This window comes from Lagopus muta, chromosome 15, assembly GCF_023343835.1.
Source record: "Lagopus muta isolate bLagMut1 chromosome 15, bLagMut1 primary, whole genome shotgun sequence".
In the NCBI taxonomy this organism is placed as follows: Eukaryota; Metazoa; Chordata; class Aves; order Galliformes; family Phasianidae; genus Lagopus; species Lagopus muta.
In genome coordinates this window covers 558569-575715 of record NC_064447.1, presented here as the reverse complement: position 1 = coordinate 575715, position 17147 = coordinate 558569, and the positions used below count along the sequence as shown (strand labels likewise).

General features: G+C 43.5%; 2 protein-coding genes across 7 annotated transcripts in view; one reads left to right on the top strand and one right to left on the bottom strand.

Annotated features, from left to right (window-relative positions):
* Positions 1–16191, top strand: GPRC5B (G protein-coupled receptor class C group 5 member B). Of its 5 annotated transcripts, XM_048961407.1 has the most exons (5): positions 1–177; positions 4599–4711; positions 5650–6663; positions 11105–11217; positions 12567–16191. In XM_048961407.1, the coding sequence occupies exons 3-5, from the start codon at positions 5658–5660 to the stop codon at positions 12609–12611; spliced, it is 1164 nt and encodes a 387-aa protein (XP_048817364.1). In that variant the 5' UTR covers positions 1–177; positions 4599–4711; positions 5650–5657; the 3' UTR covers positions 12612–16191. The 5 variants fall into 5 exon arrangements, with proteins under 5 accessions (XP_048817364.1, XP_048817365.1, XP_048817363.1 ...); XM_048961408.1 differs by lacking the exon at positions 4599–4711 and having other exon boundaries at positions 5654–6663; XM_048961406.1 differs by lacking the exon at positions 4599–4711.
* The window catches only part of IQCK (IQ motif containing K), a 53017-nt gene continuing 43544 nt past the window's right edge, over positions 7675–17147 (bottom strand). For both annotated transcript variants that reach the window (XM_048961410.1, XM_048961411.1), the window contains exon 9: positions 7675–7807. In XM_048961410.1, the coding sequence (XP_048817367.1) occupies positions 7782–7807 (26 nt within the window). In that variant the 3' untranslated portion in view covers positions 7675–7781. The remainder of the gene's footprint in view (positions 7808–17147) is intronic.

Below are 17147 nucleotides of genomic sequence, written 5' to 3'. Positions count from 1 at the left end.
GGAGGTCGGAGCGCGGCGGGACAGGCAGCGCAGCGCAGCGCAGAGCCGCACACAGCACCGCGCACAGCACGGCTCCATGAGCCGCCGCCGGCGCGGGGGGGGAGCCGGCGCTGCGCTCTCTGACCGCCGCGCCGGGATGTGAGTGGCGGCGGGTGAGACACGGCCGCGGCACAGGCGGTGAGTGGGAGAGCGAGGGAGCGGGCGAGCGGGAGGGGGCTGCCCCGGTCCCAGGCAGGTGCGCGGGCGGTGGGAGGCACGGAGCTGCGGCCCCGCTCCGCCCCGCCTTGCCCTGCCCTGTGCTCGCGGAACGGGAGCGGACAGCGGCTGGGGCCGGGAGTCAAGGAAGGGGATTAGAGGGGATATAGGGCGAGAGGGTGGAGGAGGGGTCTGGGAAGGGAGGACGACGAGGGGAGTTAGGAGACAGGGGTAAGAAGAGCGGGGAGAACGGGGGAAGGTGAGGAAGGGAGAGAAAGCGGAGAGAGAAACGAGCGGAGGGACAAAAGAGCGGGGCCGGAGCAGACTGTACAGGACGGCGGGAGGAGGTGCCGCGGGGCAGGGCGGGGGGGCTGCAGGGCTGTCCGCGTGGGAGGGAGCGGAGCTCCGTGCGGGGCGCAGAGCCCAACCCGGGGAGGACCCTAGCGCTGACCCCACCGCCTCGGTCGAGTCCGGAGGCGCGGGGGGGGGGGGGGGGGGGGGGCGGAGGGGCGGCCCGGGGCGGAGCGGTGCCGCTCGGGGCGGCCGCGCCACAGCTGAATCTCAATGCGGAGCCCTCGGTGTACTCCCGCCCCCCGAAGCCGAGCGGCGATGGGATTTAGTACTTATGTGAACCCTTTGTTTACGCCCGAGCTAATGGTTATCCCGCGGTAACGGGATTTCCTCCACCGGAGCTGCGCGCCAGGGTTGGTTACGGGCGGAGCGCCGAGCGCTTCTCAGCGGCGGAGCGCAGTGCGGAGGTGCTGAGGTGTTCTCGTGAAGAAAGCCGTCCGTGTGAGGCTGTGACGTGAAGAGAAACAGTTGTTTGAGAGCGAGCGGAGCAAAGGGAAGCATTGATCGCTTGCTATCGATCGCGCTCAGCAGCGCAGCGCGTCGGGGCTGACAGCCGCGGGCAGTGCGGGCACCGCGGGCGGCGGAGTCCAAGCGAAGGAGCAGCGCTGGCTGAGGGATCGCTGCGCCTTACGGAGTACGTCTCGTTCTGTGCGTTTCGGAGCGGACCGTGCTCTGTGCAGCCGCGAGCGGTGCGTGCGTTCCTCTGACACGGGGCGCGTCTCAATCAGTGCTGTAGTTTTGCATCCGCAGCGCAATAGCAGCGTTAATTGTTATTCCAGAAATGAATCTCCCGGCAGTCCCGTCCTGGCTGGGCTGCTGCCGCTCCGCTGTCTGCTTCGGAGTCCACCCCTCACCTGAGCAGAAGGTGCTGGCAGAGACCCGCATTGTGATTGGGGGTAACAGGGGCTGGGGGCTCCTCCTGAGCTCGGTTACAGATTGATTTCCTCCTCTGTGGTTGGATGCATCCTCTTGCATTGCATTGTTAACTTTAGGTCTGTAAAAAGGGGATCGGGTAACACAGCAATCCATAAATACCGTCACCTTACATCTCTGCACAGTTGTAATGTTATTCTTTACACATAGATATTTGCTAGCAGCATACAGCATAGTTTTGACTGGATGGGAGATGTTTGAGGTCTGTAGCTAGAAGGCGTTAGCAATGGAAAGCCTCACTGATTTTTAACCATGACAACTTCAGGAAGAGAGTGGTGAGGTTTTCTGTTCCTGCTGAGCTGTCCGCAGCCATGCTTTGTGCCATGTGTGGGCCCCATGCGTGTCACTCCTGTCATGGTTTGTGTGCACTGCCTACACCGCAGCACGGGGGCTGTGCCGGCTGCAGAGCGCAGTGCCCGCTGTGCTGGGAGCCGATCCGGGACTGTGGCCCGGCTCTGCAGCTGTCCTGCTGTTTGTTTGCTGCTTGTTTCTGAAATATCTGAGGCTTCTCGATTCATGTCATGTGCTTGTGGTTGCTCTCAGACTCAGGTATGTTGGCTTAACCGGTCGCAATGAGATATCATTTTGGAGGGGGATCTGAGGTTTAAAAAAAAAAGAGTCGAGGTGATTCCTGCTGTGCCAGAGTTCCCCCCTGCACTACAGGGAGTGTCACACTGCTGGGCACCACACTGCAATGTCTCTGTGCTGGTCGTGCTCTGCTCCCACTGCAGCTCTGGTGGTGGCAGAGCGATGTGTCAGCGCACTGCCAGGCTGTGCAGCTCTGCTGAGAGCTGATCTGGACATAAAGAGGAAGGAACACCGTTGTGCAGCCACCGATGTGTGCAGCTGCTGAGTTGAGGAGCTGGTTTTACTACGGAGCCTCGAGGCACACAGGCTCACCACCTACAGCACAAGCTGGAGGAAGCCACTATTTTAATAACAAACCCGCACTGATATCCTTTGCTTTTTCAAAACAACTTTTCCAGCAAAAGGGCTCTCTGGTTTTCCCTCACGTTTACTCTGTCTGTGTCTTCAGCAGAAGCTGTGATACTCCTGTGCCAGACTTGACGTTGTGCTGCACTGTTCTCCCTGCCCACACAGCGCTGTGGGTGCGCTGCCAGTTCCAGTGCCGGAAGGATTCTGGCTGACATCCCCGTGGGGCTGCTGATGAGGTTGATTCTGACCCAGTCAGTCCACTGTACACTGCTGTGAGAGTGGCTGTGCTGATGGCGGTGGGGAGAAGTTCCTCCTATGGAGCTCTGCTTGTAGGCTTTGGTGGAGAAAGGCTCTGCGGGTCAGCACGGGTTGCTGTCATGTGATGGGAACGTGATTCCACACCAGGAATACTTGCAGTCCCAGTGAGCTCTTGTTTGATACTGCAGCTCTGTCAGTGCCTTCTGAGAGACCTACTGCTCATTTCCATCAGTTCTCCCGGAAGTAATTTCACAAATCAAAGTAACTTAGGAAAAGTTCTCTTGAGTTGAACATCTCTGCCTTTCTGAGGATGTATTTTGTCTGAATTTTAAATATATTTTGACACAGATTCATTCCCCTTTTCCGGAAGAAACTATTCCTTCTTGTAGGGGGAAATATTTAACATCATTAATCCTCCTTTCCCAAACACTTCCACATAGGAAGAGGAAAGAAGTGATGGGCTGACACTATGACTGCTTACCCATGCAGCACCATCGCCATGGAAACAGACTGTCCTAGAATAGCTTCATCACATGAGGGTTACATGACATGAATAAAGTAACCAGAAAACTGGAAAATATCTTAGAACTGGCAATACTTGCTCTTAATTCATTACCCCCCAGCTCATTGGAGAGCAGTGGATAAACAAAGCCAGTATTAAAATCAATGTAGTGCATGTATGTCATCATATGTATGTGAGAGGATAGTGGAAAACAAATGTGATTCTCATTTAAAGGGCTATTTGTTGCTTCCAGTTGGGGCTACATTATTTTAGGAGGAGTTTTGAATAATTTTCCATGTGAGCTCCTGCTTCTTGAGATTGGTACCAGTGGTTTTCAGGAGTGCCCTCATGGATCCCCGTGGATTTCCTCTGTGCATCAGCAGGCACTGACCATTCTGCACTTCTCAGGAGATTCTGGATGTTCTAACAAGTGAATGCAGCAGTTGAAGGAAGAACTGCCTGTGCACAGAAGGAATTGCAAAATCACCTTTGGAATGTTTCCTTCTAGTTAATTATGAATTCGCAGGGCAAAGATTTATTGAGCATGACCATTTTCAGTAGAAAAATGAATCCGTTTCACTGATGATTGATTTTCTCATGGTAAAGTCAGTGCTTTTTAACGTGTTGTGACAGTCATTGGAAAACACAGATCAGACACAAAGAAGTAAGTTTTCTTCTGATTCGCCATAAAGAAAACTAAAGCTAAGTAGAAAAAAAACCCCATTATTCACCATCGACATGTCATCCCATCATTAGAACATGTCAGCCTTTCCAGCAGTGCGAGGACACTTTTGCTCCTGTGAGCAGGCAGCTCAGTCACTGCTTTCTTCTCATTTGTCCAGCCCGGATCACGTTATGTATCATAGCTCCCACTGCAGAGATGAAGTTTTGTAGTAAGCTCCTTTTTCTGTTGTGTGAATGAAGAGCATGAAGCCATTATGCATTTATATTAGCCTGTTTGTAGTCTTGGTGCCTCTGATAGGAAACAGAGTAATTTCTGTCATTCTCTCAAGACAGAGACCTACCATGGATTCATAACTCAGTGAAAGGAGAATGAATGAACGTGCTTAAAGGTTGAGATCCTCAGGATTTAGCTTCAGTCATTAAAAGACTAGAACACGCAGGAGAAAACCCATCATTCTCATCTGTAATAGTCTCTGCTGTTCCATGCAGTACATGTGAATGGTTTTTGCATCAGTTTGGACTGTTCAAGTCCAATATAACACCATTAATGAGAGTTGAAAATGGTTTAAAGAGAACTTTTTAATATTTCCCTTAGACGCACTTCTGATTTATAAAATGTCATTAGGCAGTCATTTAGGACTTGGTGCAATTTGCTTCTCTACTTCTTGCTCTGTGTCGTAAGGATGCTGTGTGAGTGACATTAGTGCCTGCTTACGTGGTGCTTTTCTCCCACACACAGAGGCTTTATTCTGAGCATGTTAAGCTGGGCACACAGCTCGCATCACTGAGTGTAACCCACCTGAAACCCACGGCACTATGCAAGCAGAAGTCAACAGAAAGGTTTCCTATCTGGTATGTGTTGTGTTTACTGTGTGTGGGGCAGACTGCTCATTTAAAGAGTACATTTTAACAATGCCCTGCTTTGCTTGGTAAAAGCAAATGCTGTTACATACATCTTTTAAAGCCACCTAATCTGTGTTCTTCCTGAAAGTAAGCATTTGTCCTGACTTCTTGGAATCTGTCCAGCCCAATGGTCCCGATGGCAAGTGGGGTTGCTGTGGTCCTGGAGAGTTTACAGTTGTTCACTCTGCAGCCCGAGGAGAGCGATGCTCTGGTTCTTGTTGTTTGTTTCATCTGAATGGCTTTAGATTTGCTAAGAAGCACAAAGAGTCATTCATTTTTGATTAGTTGATTGATGACACTGCATGTGTGCTCCATTGTTGCAGAGCGTGGGGGGTTTCTCTGGCCAACCATTCCCATTTGCAATTGCAACCTAATACCTGGGCTTTGAAGGGAATTAATATTATAACTGCCTATTGACTGAGGAGGAAAAGAATATTTTCCTTTAGAAAAAAAAAGGTTTTGCTCTGTCTACATTCCAGTAAAAGGGGCAAGTCTGTGAAATGGTCTAATTTTGACAGTCCAGTGCAATTCACACATTCTTTAAGAAGTTGAATCTGAACAATAAAATACTGTAGATAATATATTACTTAACAACATGGTAAACAATTTCTGCTGGTGTTTTAGGATATTTGCAGGGACAGTGCTTGGGAATGTTTTCAATCAGTGCAAACACAGAAATAAATCAGTTTGCTCTCTGTGTTAAGAGAGCAGGCAAAAGTTTCTTTGAGGGAGGGCAGCAAAGGGGTGTAGGGCTATGCTAATCCAGCTGAAAATCCCACGCAGAAAAAAAGAGTAAATGTGAGCTACTGAAACAGGCTGTACTTCCAGTTGCTGTCAAGTCCTTCAGAGTGACCTGTGGCTAAACACCCAAATGTTTATTGTCTCAGACAGAAAAATGAAAACCTACCCAGCCATTGGTTTCTTCGTCCTCTTCGTCATCAGCTATGGCTCTTCTGAAAACTCCAGCACGCCGAGAGGGTGCGGGCTGGACCTCCTCCCTCAGTATGTGTACCTCTGTGACCTGGATGCCATCTGGGGAATCGTTGTGGAGGCGGTTGCGGGAGCAGGTGTGCTGACAACATTACTGCTGATGCTGATTTTGCTGGTGAGGCTGCCCTTCATCAAGGAAAAAGAGAAGAAGAGCCCCCTGGGAATGCACTTCCTCTTTCTGTTTGGGACACTCGGACTGTTTGGACTGACGTTTGCTTTCATCATTCAGGAAGATGAAATGGTGTGTTCTACCCGAAGATTTCTGTGGGGAGTTATCTTTGCTTTGTGCTTCTCGTGCTTGCTAGCTCAGGCTTGGAGACTTCGCAGACTTGTTCGGCATGGGAAGAGTCCATCTGGCTGGCATCTTGCTGGTGTGGCCATCTGCCTGATGCTTGTTCAGGTCATCATTGCAACTGAGTGGTTAATACTGACAGTTGTCAGAGACAACAAGATGTCTTGCAGCTACGAACCAATGGATTTTGCTATGGCTTTGATTTATGTTATGTTCCTGATGGTATTTACCATGGGGTTTTCTCTTTTCACTCTCTGTGGAAAGTTTAAGAAGTGGAAGAAAAATGGAGTATGCCTGATTATAACGCTGTTTTTTTCCATTCTGATTTGGGTAGCCTGGATGACTATGTACCTCTTTGGTAATGCTGAACTAAAGAAAAGAGACAAATGGAGTGATCCCACTCTTGCTATTGCACTGGTGTCCAGTGGTTGGGTGTTTGTTATTTTTCATGCTATCCCAGAGGTCCACTGTACCATCCTTCCATCACAGCAGGAAAACACTCCCAATTATTTTGACACTTCACAGCCTAGGATGCGCGAAACTGCTTTTGAGGAAGAAATACAGCTTCCTCGGAGCTACATGGAAAACAAAGCCTTTTCTATGGATGAACATAATGCAGGTAAGAATTTACTATTCATAACTTTATTTTTGTAGCAGCAAAGAAAATATCTGTGTGAGACATTTTTCGGGTGTCAAAAACAAGGCTTACTACAAAAGCCATACTTTACACCTCACATACAGCTTGCTTTCAATGTATTAATTAAAGCCACCTTAATGGAAGAAGAACATTAAAAAAATGTAGTACAGAAAACAGATGTTTGGTTAAAATGTTAGAATTTTTTTTTTCATTTGCCTTTTTTTTCTTTGATAAACAGAACAATTTCAAATGTAAACAGACAACACCAAAAGCAGAAGAAAAACACAGTGGGAAAAATAACTTCTATTTTAAAACAGTACAATATTTTTTGCCTTTCTTAGTTAATAACATTTTGTGTGAAATATGTTCCTAAAAAAAAAACCAAACAAGAAATAAGTTGAGTTCCTCATGCTACAAAGGCTCAGTCTCTTCAGCAACAGAATAATTACTATTAATCATACTACCATTAAAAGAGGACTCAGTCTCCTCTTGTGACACTGGAAAAAAAGATGCAAGGTGGCATATAGACAAGTTCAAAGACAGTCTTTGTTCTGAAGACTTTAACGTGCTAACAGAATATGCACAGACAGGTCTTACTTGCTTTCCTTGTCACAGCCACTGGATGACACAGAACAATGTGGGATGACATGTAAAGAAAATTTGCAATGAAAATGTTGGAATGAGTACCAAAAAGGCCAGCAAACTGGTTGCTCAGGAGATCCAAAGCATTGCTGAAGGTTAAACACATATCAGGAAATATCCAGGACTGCTTATGTGAGCAGTGGTGGAAATCACCTGATGGTGATGAGGAGAGAAGGCTGTGTTCTGCTGATGCCTCATGGTTGAAGAAAGGATTTGGATACTACTCAAACTGCTTTAGTATCCAAGCCAATGGTTGCCACACTGTTATGGCAGTCCACAAAAGAAGGCTTTGGTTATATAGTCCAGGCACTTTACCTCTTCATTCATTTCCACCTATCTTTATTTTCCTTGGGTCTTGATGTTTCCGCTGGATGTAGAGCAGGGATGAAGGAGAAGAGCACTCGTGTGACAGCGCTGGGTCAGGAAGGTATTTCCCTCCATGTGTTTTAGCAGCAACTTCAAAGGTCTCCGCTTTGGATGGAAGCTTTGAACAGAAGAGAGTTAAGGTCTTGTGAGGACACAGCAAGGCAGTGGTAAAACAAAATGTGGATAAAAGAATAGCTGTTCATTACCAGCATTCCAAAGGAACTTCACTGTAGACTATAAATGCACTTCTATTTTATTTTACTGCTCTCCATCCCCCAGTAAATTAATGTCATAGTAACGTAAGTGCAGTGACTAGAGAGGAGTTGTTCCTGACTAAGACAGAGCTAAAGAAAAAAATCAGATCTTTCACCCCCCATTATTTTCATTCATGCCTACACTTAAAAAAGAACTGGAAGCTCCATTTAGATCTGATTGGTCAGTGATCAGGTTTTGCAGTGACAAGGGTAGACGCCTGACAGCTATAAAATCATTATAGTATCTGTTTTAGCGTACCTTACGATGTTCTGTTCTAGTCTGAATATAAAGTAATTCCTCATCTGATTCTCTTGTTAATATTTATCATAATAAATGAATGTCATTCCTATCCTCATGGCACGTGGAGGAAAAGATTGGATTCTCTACGTTGTGTACAGAACCATGACAACAGGGTTTGGAGACATAACTTACAGTAGAGCATTAAATAGAAGTAAAAATATTCAAGTCACATATTATGGCATATTCTCTTCTGTTACTCATTTAATTAAATGTAATAAATTAATTAATGAAATGTAATTAAGAGTTCAGAAATTAAGGGATGAGTACTTTCTTCAATTATGCATAATAACAGTGTTTCAGATTTTAAGCTCTACTAGCTGGAAAGTTTCGGAAGATGTGATTTATAGTTGGACTTGAAGGTCTTTTCTGACCTAGATGATTCTAGTGTTCTGTAACCAGAAATCAACTCTAAGTTCCTTGACTTGGTTTAAACAAATAGCTTTACTGAGAAAACATGCTTGGTTGGATGTATTTTCCATTAATTCATGCTATATAAAGCAATTTTTTTTTTTTTTTTTTCCTTTTTAAAAAGATTTTATCATTTTCAGACTTGGAATAACCTTTAAACTACAGGTTCAAATAAGCATGCATTCTCATAGTTTTTCTTACTGCTATGTAGCCCCAAGTCATACTTACCAACAGATCTGCTCTGTTCCAGGAATACCATTAAGCATTAGTAAGGCAAAACGGTTCTACATTCAGTTACTTAACCGTCATTTAAACAGCACACTAATTTTAACATTCATGTAACAGACATGTCAAAGTACTTAGGAGACTAACTTTCATTTCTGTCTCTTGTAAGAATATCAATAAAGTATTTACAATCCCTGAAAAAGGGCAACTTGAGTGAGCTCCCAGAGAACTGGAAGTGCAGTGCACAGTAATGGGGCAGCTTCAGCAAAGCAAACACAGTTTGCTTTCTGCATGAAGAACGTGGGTGTGAAATGTAGAGTTTTGCAGCTGTCAGGAAACCCGAGCCTAAGAAGCTCTGCTGCTCGCCAAATTTTGTTTAACTGTTAGCACTAAAGTCATCCTCTGAGCCACCTACAAACAAAGCTAACAATTAAAAACACATAGGAGACTGTGACCTGGCATTTGTTCAATCCTCCTTGGCAATTTTTTTTAACCTACTGATCCTCTACATGAGTAGATGCATTTAGTAATACCAGGAAAAATACAAGAGAAATAGTAAAACCACTAGGAAAAGCAAATCCTCAAATGAGTATTTATTCTGCCCACGCACTTTGTCTCTGATTCTCACATTAGGAGAATTTTAGACTTTTGGCAATAATAAGGAAGAAAAATTCAGCTGGCTTTGAAGGTACTGTCTCAGGATAGGATTGAAATTACCGTGCAAATTATATGCTAGAATGTGTAAATGTTTTACTGATAGCATGCATTATAAGGAGATCTTTTTTCTTTGTGTAGTACTAAATACTAGTGCAATCAGTTGTGTCTAAGGCACAGAAAGAAGCCAAACTGCAAAGAAGGAATACTATTGACCCTGAGATAGTTAAATATAAAATAAAGATACAGAATTGTGGGTGAACAGCAGATGAAAGCCTTTATTCTAGTGTTCTGGGAAAAAAAAAAAAAGAAGAAAAAAAAAAAGTATGTAATTCTGTACATATATAAATTTTAAGTATAGAGTAAGTGAGGATCTGTATATACGTGAAGTCAATAGCTAAGCACTTGCAGGGCTAGATTTTTAAATATGTGTGATAAGTCAGTACTGCTCATCATCTCTGTGCACTACTCCCAGAGAGAAGAGAGCAGTGTATGCAGGACTGTGCATAGCAGTAGGCTCCATTTAAATCCTGATGCACACACTGCAAAGATATTAAATCCGGACTTCATTAAGGTTTATGCTGAAATTCCTCTAAACTTAGTTCCTCCGTTTTCAGCTGGAGAGCATAGAATAGAATTGTAATTTGAATTAAATCTAAGTGGAATTCTTGCCCCAGGTGCCCAATGCAGCACCTATCTGCCAGCTGACAGATGGGCACTGCCCGCTGGAACTGCTCGCACAGTGCGTATAAACGAGCTCTGTTCCTCGGCCACATCTGAATTCAGAGAAGCCATTCTTTACCCCTGAAGTAAAAAAAAACAGTATGTGTGTGCCAATCTCCAGCCTGGTTTAGACAGAAAGAAGCACATCTCTAACTCGGCGTCTCTTTCAGAATCCTGAAATCCAAACTTGTGCTAAAAGTCATGGAGAAGCTGATGTAGTTCTGCATTCGGAAGGGCAGTCAGTGCCTTCTCTTTTGCTTCGGTCAATGGCTACGTTTAAGCTATTCGAAAGCAGTATTTACTTCATATTTCTAGTTTCTCAGGGTAAATATAATCTGAAACATCTGGAAAGTCCTTACGTGCTAGTCATGCTGAAGTAATGCTCAGGGGGACTGTGAGCATGCTTGCTGGCTCAAGCAGTGCTTTGGATCTCTGTCTTCCCAGTTTGATTGAAAGCAAAGTGTAATAGCATTTCACTTAACCCCACTGTATCCAGACTGATGCAGAAAGCACACGGCAAAAAACATTATTCAGGATACATCACGGGTGCACTGACTGAGGATATTTAACTCCTGGTGAAATGAAACTAAGCAAATTTCAAGAAACGTGCCCCCATTCCACCGCAAGCAGTTACTTTTGTGTAAAACATTATTTCTTCTGATATCCATCCCCAACTCTGTAAGAAAAACTGCTGTTCAAAATCAATACAGAAACTGATACGGCAGCATAAAAGTTAAAACCAGTGGCACAGTTCCCAGTAACTGCACTGGGAGCACGATATTTTATGACTTCAAAGGAGATGCACAGCATTACTCGTGTTCCTAAGAACAGTCTCTCTTTTTAAACGCAGCGCTAAGGACAGCAGGATTTCGCAACGGCAGTTTGGGAAGCCGACCTAGTGCTCCTTTTAGAAGCAATGTTTATCAGCCAACTGAGATGGCAGTTGTGCTGAATGGTGGGACTGTAAGTATCAAAATGTGATGATGTACCGATATATGCAATTGCTACTAATTGAAAAGCCTTCTGCATTTAGCTTGTCCAGAGCAGGGGGAAAGCTATAAATGCAAATTTGGGCAGCAAGTATGCATGTAATGCTTCCCTCCCCCTTTAGAAAAGATGTCATTTGAAAGTATTTTGCTTTTCATTAATTGCCCCTTCACATTTTGCATTGTAGCTTGGGAGGACCCAGTGTTTTGGTAACTCTATCTATTCAGTGACCCCTCTGAATTACTTTTGTGTTAAAGTTAACTATTAAGTGACACAATTTCTAACCTGATCTTTTCTCAAGACACTGTGAATCACACAAATGTTTGCAAGCCAGTATTTTGCTTTAAATAAGAATCGTTGTAGCAGATAGTGATAGCCTCTCACCTAGTTTCCATTTTCTTGCAAATGCACATAGTTCTTTGTAAGATACAGACATAAAGATCTCTGGGAAATAAAAAGCAGTGTAGAATATTTTAATGATAACAACACTGATCTTTCTCTCTTAGGCAATAGTTTGGTATGCCACTATTCCATAGACTCGTCTTTTGCAGCATGGTAGCTGTAGGAATGGCTTAGTGAGCTGATGCCAAACAAACCTTCCAAATATTTCCAGCATTACATGTAATTTGCGTTTAAGAAGTGGCATATAGTAGGCATAATGTTGAAAAAGAATTTTCATCCCCATATTTTTTCATGCATATCTATGTGCTTGTAAAAATCTATCCATGAGCTTTCTACACATGAGTTGGGTTGTTGTTTTTTTTTAATTTTGAGTCATGAGCTGATTCCATAACGCAGCCTCTACATTTAAAGCCAAATAATGCAATCCAAATGCTGGTCTCTTTGTTTGTTTGTAAGAAAATACCATTTTGTTTGGATTTAGTGAACAAGGCCGACTAGATACAAGGATTCTGTCGTGTGGGTAACACAGTGGGAACACATCAATTTGAATAAAAAGAGGTTTGTGCTTTGCTGTCAGTCATGAATAGCACCCTTTTGATGCTTGGTTTCATCCATGCCTGTGTTTTCTGGTACCAGAATATGCAGCTCAGGGAAAAGCAGTTCAAGGATGATGAGAAATTAAGGAATTTGCTTGGTCTTGTTTTGAGGTGAATACAAAACTTAATGGAGAGCACTGGATAGTAATATGAGAGAGAAACGTGTATATAGCCATGGTTTCTACAGAGAGGTAAACGTGCCATGTGGGTTGAACATGAGTTTCATTGTATTGCTTTGCTCTGGAAATACTGTGCATGTCGCATGGTAACACTGATTGCTGAACAGACCAGAACTCCCAGTTATGGGTTTATTATCCTTATTTGCAGATACCAACAGCTCCGCCAAGTTACACTGGACGACACCTCTGGTGAAAGGCTGTAGGCTGTAGAGAATAAGAATCCTTGTTGCAGAATTATTCCCTGGCAGTGTGTCTTTGAGGGAGGAATTGATACCAGTACCAGAACAAAGCAACAGAACATCCAGGAGCTTGCGAAATCCCACAGAGGATTTTGTGTAAATGTGAACACCGCGGAATGGATAAACTAACTGCAAAAAGAAAATTATAAGTCTGAAGCTAAATCTGAATTAAAACAGAGGTAGGCACACTTCAAAATGGAAGAGGGGGATATTGTATTCTGAAATGTAAGATATTCCCTTGTCTGTAACCAGTAACCAGTGTGCAAGGCAAGCCTGATTCTTTTTGTTGGATACCAGCTGCTTGCAAACTACCCTCCTCTCACCTAAACTTAATTCACGTTGCCACAAGAGATTGCCACCACAGTGTGAAGACATGCAGGATTTCTTTCCATCTTGCTCCTTTTCCTTTCATTTGAAATGTCATGAAAAGTATATTGTTTGCCTCATGATCCAGCTGTACTGGAACATCACGCGTTACTGCTCTGTGGCAACGCCGTTACCATCACGCTGTAGGTTGACACTCTTCTCTTTAAAAAGCTCATGTATGAGAAGCAGTTCTGGAGAGATGCAAGGTCTGTGCGTGCTTTATGCGAGCGCAGGAGCTTCTTGAGGCAGAGGAGTACAGGTCCAGCATAGGCAGCTCTTCGGCAGCCTGGAATTGGATTCCCTCCTGTTCCTCAACCTGGATGTGAGCAGAATTGCACGTTCTCACTTCTCCTACAGAAGCAGCCATTAAAGGAATCTGGAGGGATACGCTTTGCAAAGAATTAGCTGGTGAGAGAACGTGATTTGTGTTTGCCACGAGTGCGTTGTGATAGCAGATGAAGGGTGATGTCCATCGGTGCTGGTGGGCTGAGGTCTGTCCATAATGGGCTGGAGTCTGTCTGTGCTGGTGGGCCAAGGCCGGCGCCTTGTGGCAGGCTGGTCAGTGGCAGCTGCAGAGCACCGACCGCTTGACGGGAGGAACGCGGTGCGCGTAGGGCTGAGGCTGCTGCTTCCAATCCCTGTTTGTATGGGTAGTCTTATTGACTGCGGTTGTTTGTGCATTTAGTTGTGGTTGTGCATTTTAGTGGCTAGCTGGTAGAATCTCCCTTCTGGAGGTGGTTTGTTGTTGTTGTTTTTTTTTTTTCAGTGGTTTCTTCCTTAGTCATCCCCTCTGCCTCCGCTTTTTCGAGTTAAAATGGCAGCCTTTCTCAAAGCTTTTTATCTTAGTTTTCTCCAGGTTATTTAAAAGGTTCCCATTGCCCATTGTTTGTGTCATGATTTTCATTACGTTTAATCAGTCATTCCTTTATTTAACATTTAATACATATCGGACATTGAAAACATCACCGTATCCTCACCATTTGGCCAACGTCAATCTTAGCTTTCCGGAATTCTAAAAGCAAATTGTTTTTACTTGAGGGCACAGGAAACATTTAACAAATAAACTCTGCATATGATATAATAAAAAACTATATTTTCAAACTAAAAAAATATAATGTACAAATAACCAAATAGCTTAGTAGCTTCACAGAAAGAAGTTACTTGCTTTCTACTGCAGAAGAAAGACAAGTATTCTATTTTTCAAGAGTCTTCCTGATTCTCCACTTACCTCCATTTCTGCAGAACTAGGAACCTAGTCCTGCAGACTGTACTCCCACAAGTAGTCCCTTTGATACCAGCCAGTCTACATACAGGTACAGAAGCTGCAAGACCAGTCCCTAAGTGTTGCACACAGATACATGTGTGCCTGTGTGTATATTTATATATATATATTTATATGAAGGAATATATGTTGCCATTCTTGCCATGATTATCTTATGAGGTTTTACTTCACAGCTGTTCTCTTCCAGAAGCAGTGTTTTTCTGTCATGCATGAGTAAAGGAACATGTTAGCTCCATGTTGGATATTCCCCCCTGCCCTTCCCTCCTCAAGGCAAAGGAAGCATGTGCTTGTTTAGGGCTTGCTTATTTATTTTTTAAGTACCTAGATGGCCTAAGTAACCAAGTAGGGTAGGGGTGGATATTGCATGCTATCCAGTGACTTAGAAATACATCTGCTTTGTTAAAAGCAAAGCTTTAATTAAATAAGATAGCATTCATGATATTTACCCTGAAAATGCATCACTTCGAACAATATAAAACCTGTTTTCATCACTTGCCTGCTGAATTTTGCTTTTAAAAATCAAATTTAAAAAATCACAAAGCTCTACTGTAAAAACATACAAGATGACCATGGCATAAATGGTAGGACAGTTTTCTTTTAAAAAGTTTATCATGCTACAACCAAGATTTAGGAACTACAATACAACTGCTACAGACCTTGGACAAAACTTTACAACATGTAGTTCTCTTAAGAAATGTTTTTTTCTGATAAATAGACTTCCCAATCCTGTTCCTAATGAAGCTGATTAGAATTTAAGGCCTTATGTAAGGATAAGGCCAGATCCTAGAGGCTGCTACTGGCATGACTACTGTAGCCAGTTAATCACTTGGGCCCTTCACAGGATTACTAAGTGGCAGGATTGGTCTTAATTTGTGGTGGTGAGGGTGTGGCAATAGATTAGGAAGGTCTTTATTTTCCAATTTTGTACAATTAGTAATAAGCAACTTTTTTTTCTGTAAGTCACTGGTTCGTGATGTTAAATGCCCCAAATAAAAATGTGATCAAAGAAAGGCACCTTTATGTTAGCTTATACTTCTGTTACAGTCAAACAATTTGTTTGCTTTTGCCTTTTATGAGTTATCTAGAATGTAAAGCATCTGTGAACAACATAGTAAGTGTAAGCACAAGCCTTTCACAGTTCAGTTAATTAGGATTTTATAGTATAAAAGCTCCTGTGTTGTCCCTTGATGGCTTTGTGATCATGGTGTTTCCATACAGAAAAGTGAAACTGTAAACCATCTGAAAAAATTGTTACCAGAACAAGATTTTTAATAACTGGCTTCTGCAGTTGGCCAAGAAGAGTTCAGAGCCATAATTTTACAGGTCCTGTTCTGCTTTCAAATGAGCTGAGGGCATCTGACACTGGCCAGAAAATATGTAGCATCTTCAAAACAGCACTCTCAGTACATACACTTGTTTCTAGAAACAAGGTACACGAAATATAGAACTAGCTGTATCTGTTTTTAGTGTAAACACGGGCATCTTGGTTGGCTTTGGAGCTTGATGCCTTGGGCCTCACCAAAGGCAGTGCAAAAGGGAGCATTGTAGCTTTCATAATAAAACAATTGGACTATTCTACCAACTTACAGGATTACAAAGCAGGTGCTTTTTATTAACTGATGAGAGCTAAAGCTCATTTTTGATAGATGATATATATTTATTAAATGTATTAATGTGTGTTTTATAACATACCCTTTTTCCGCTGATTGTTGCATACACTGGTATCTTATTAAGAACATCTTTAAAGGATTTTCAAGACAATCAATGCATACCATGATGTCTGTACATACATATACAAAACTACAAAGGTTGTAAAGCATGGGCAAATGTTTTATTTTCAAAATGCTGTTCTTAACGAGAATAAAGGCTTTACTATTTACTTACAATGCTTGTGTTAACTCGGTGTTAAAACCCACATTGAATTTTTCTGCAGAAGCAAACTTCTGGTGCTACAGACAGCTTTATCCTGCAGTGACACTGTGGGTGCGATTCTGCAATGTGAGCTAAGTTGAAGTGAAGGAAGCTGGCTCCTCCACCTTTGGTCACATTCCCACACTTGCTCCTGGCTCTGGCATCCACCAAACCCTCTGTGAGACACTCAAGGAGCTGTGCAGACAAACTCTTAACACTACCGCTGATTTCTATTCTTCCAGTTGGCTCAGCAGTTTCCTGAGCTGGCTCAATTGCTAATGCCTGTGAAAAGGAGGGGACAGGACCACACAGCTGCTGTCTTACCAGATCTTCCTGATCTGGTGAAATGCATCAGCATCCAAAAGAAGAAAAAAAATGAGGGGTTACTGGTATAATTGTGAATCAGAATCATAGAATTGCTCAGGTTGGAAAAGACCTTCAATGTCAGCAAGTCCAACCACAACCTAACCATACCAGCCTATCTCTAACAACCCTCCATTAAATCATGTCCCTGAGCACAAAGCTGGTGTAAGTCATGGAAGAAATTGAAGTTGGATCACAGCAGAGCTAGGTGGTATCCACATTTTACCATGATTACCCTCCAGTCAATTAGACCATTGTTGGACTTATACGGAAAAAGCAGCAGAACTGCAAATAGCAGAATCACAGATTCACAGAATGGCCAGGGTTGGAAGGTACCTCAAGGATCATGAATCTCCAACCCCCCTGCATGCAAGGCCACCAACCTCCACATTTAATGCTAAACCAGGCTACCCAGGGCCCCATCCAACCTGGCCTTGAACACCTCCAAGGACGGGGCATCCACAACCTCCCTGGGCAGCCTGTTCCAGTACTGTGACATTACGAAAGGCCTAAGTGGAACTATGCTTGGCCAAGCTGAATTTAAGAAACCATGGGGTCATTCGCAAGA

Coding starts and splice junctions, on each gene's coding strand:
- GPRC5B (XM_048961405.1), top strand. CDS start 5,634: ATGTTTATTGTCTCAGACAGAAAAATGAAAACCTACCCAGCCATTGGT. Junction 6,664..11,104: donor TATGGATGAACATAATGCAG/GTAAGAATTTAC, acceptor TTTTAAACGCAG/CGCTAAGGACAGCAGGATTT. Junction 11,218..12,566: donor TTGTGCTGAATGGTGGGACT/GTAAGTATCAAA, acceptor CCTTATTTGCAG/ATACCAACAGCTCCGCCAAG.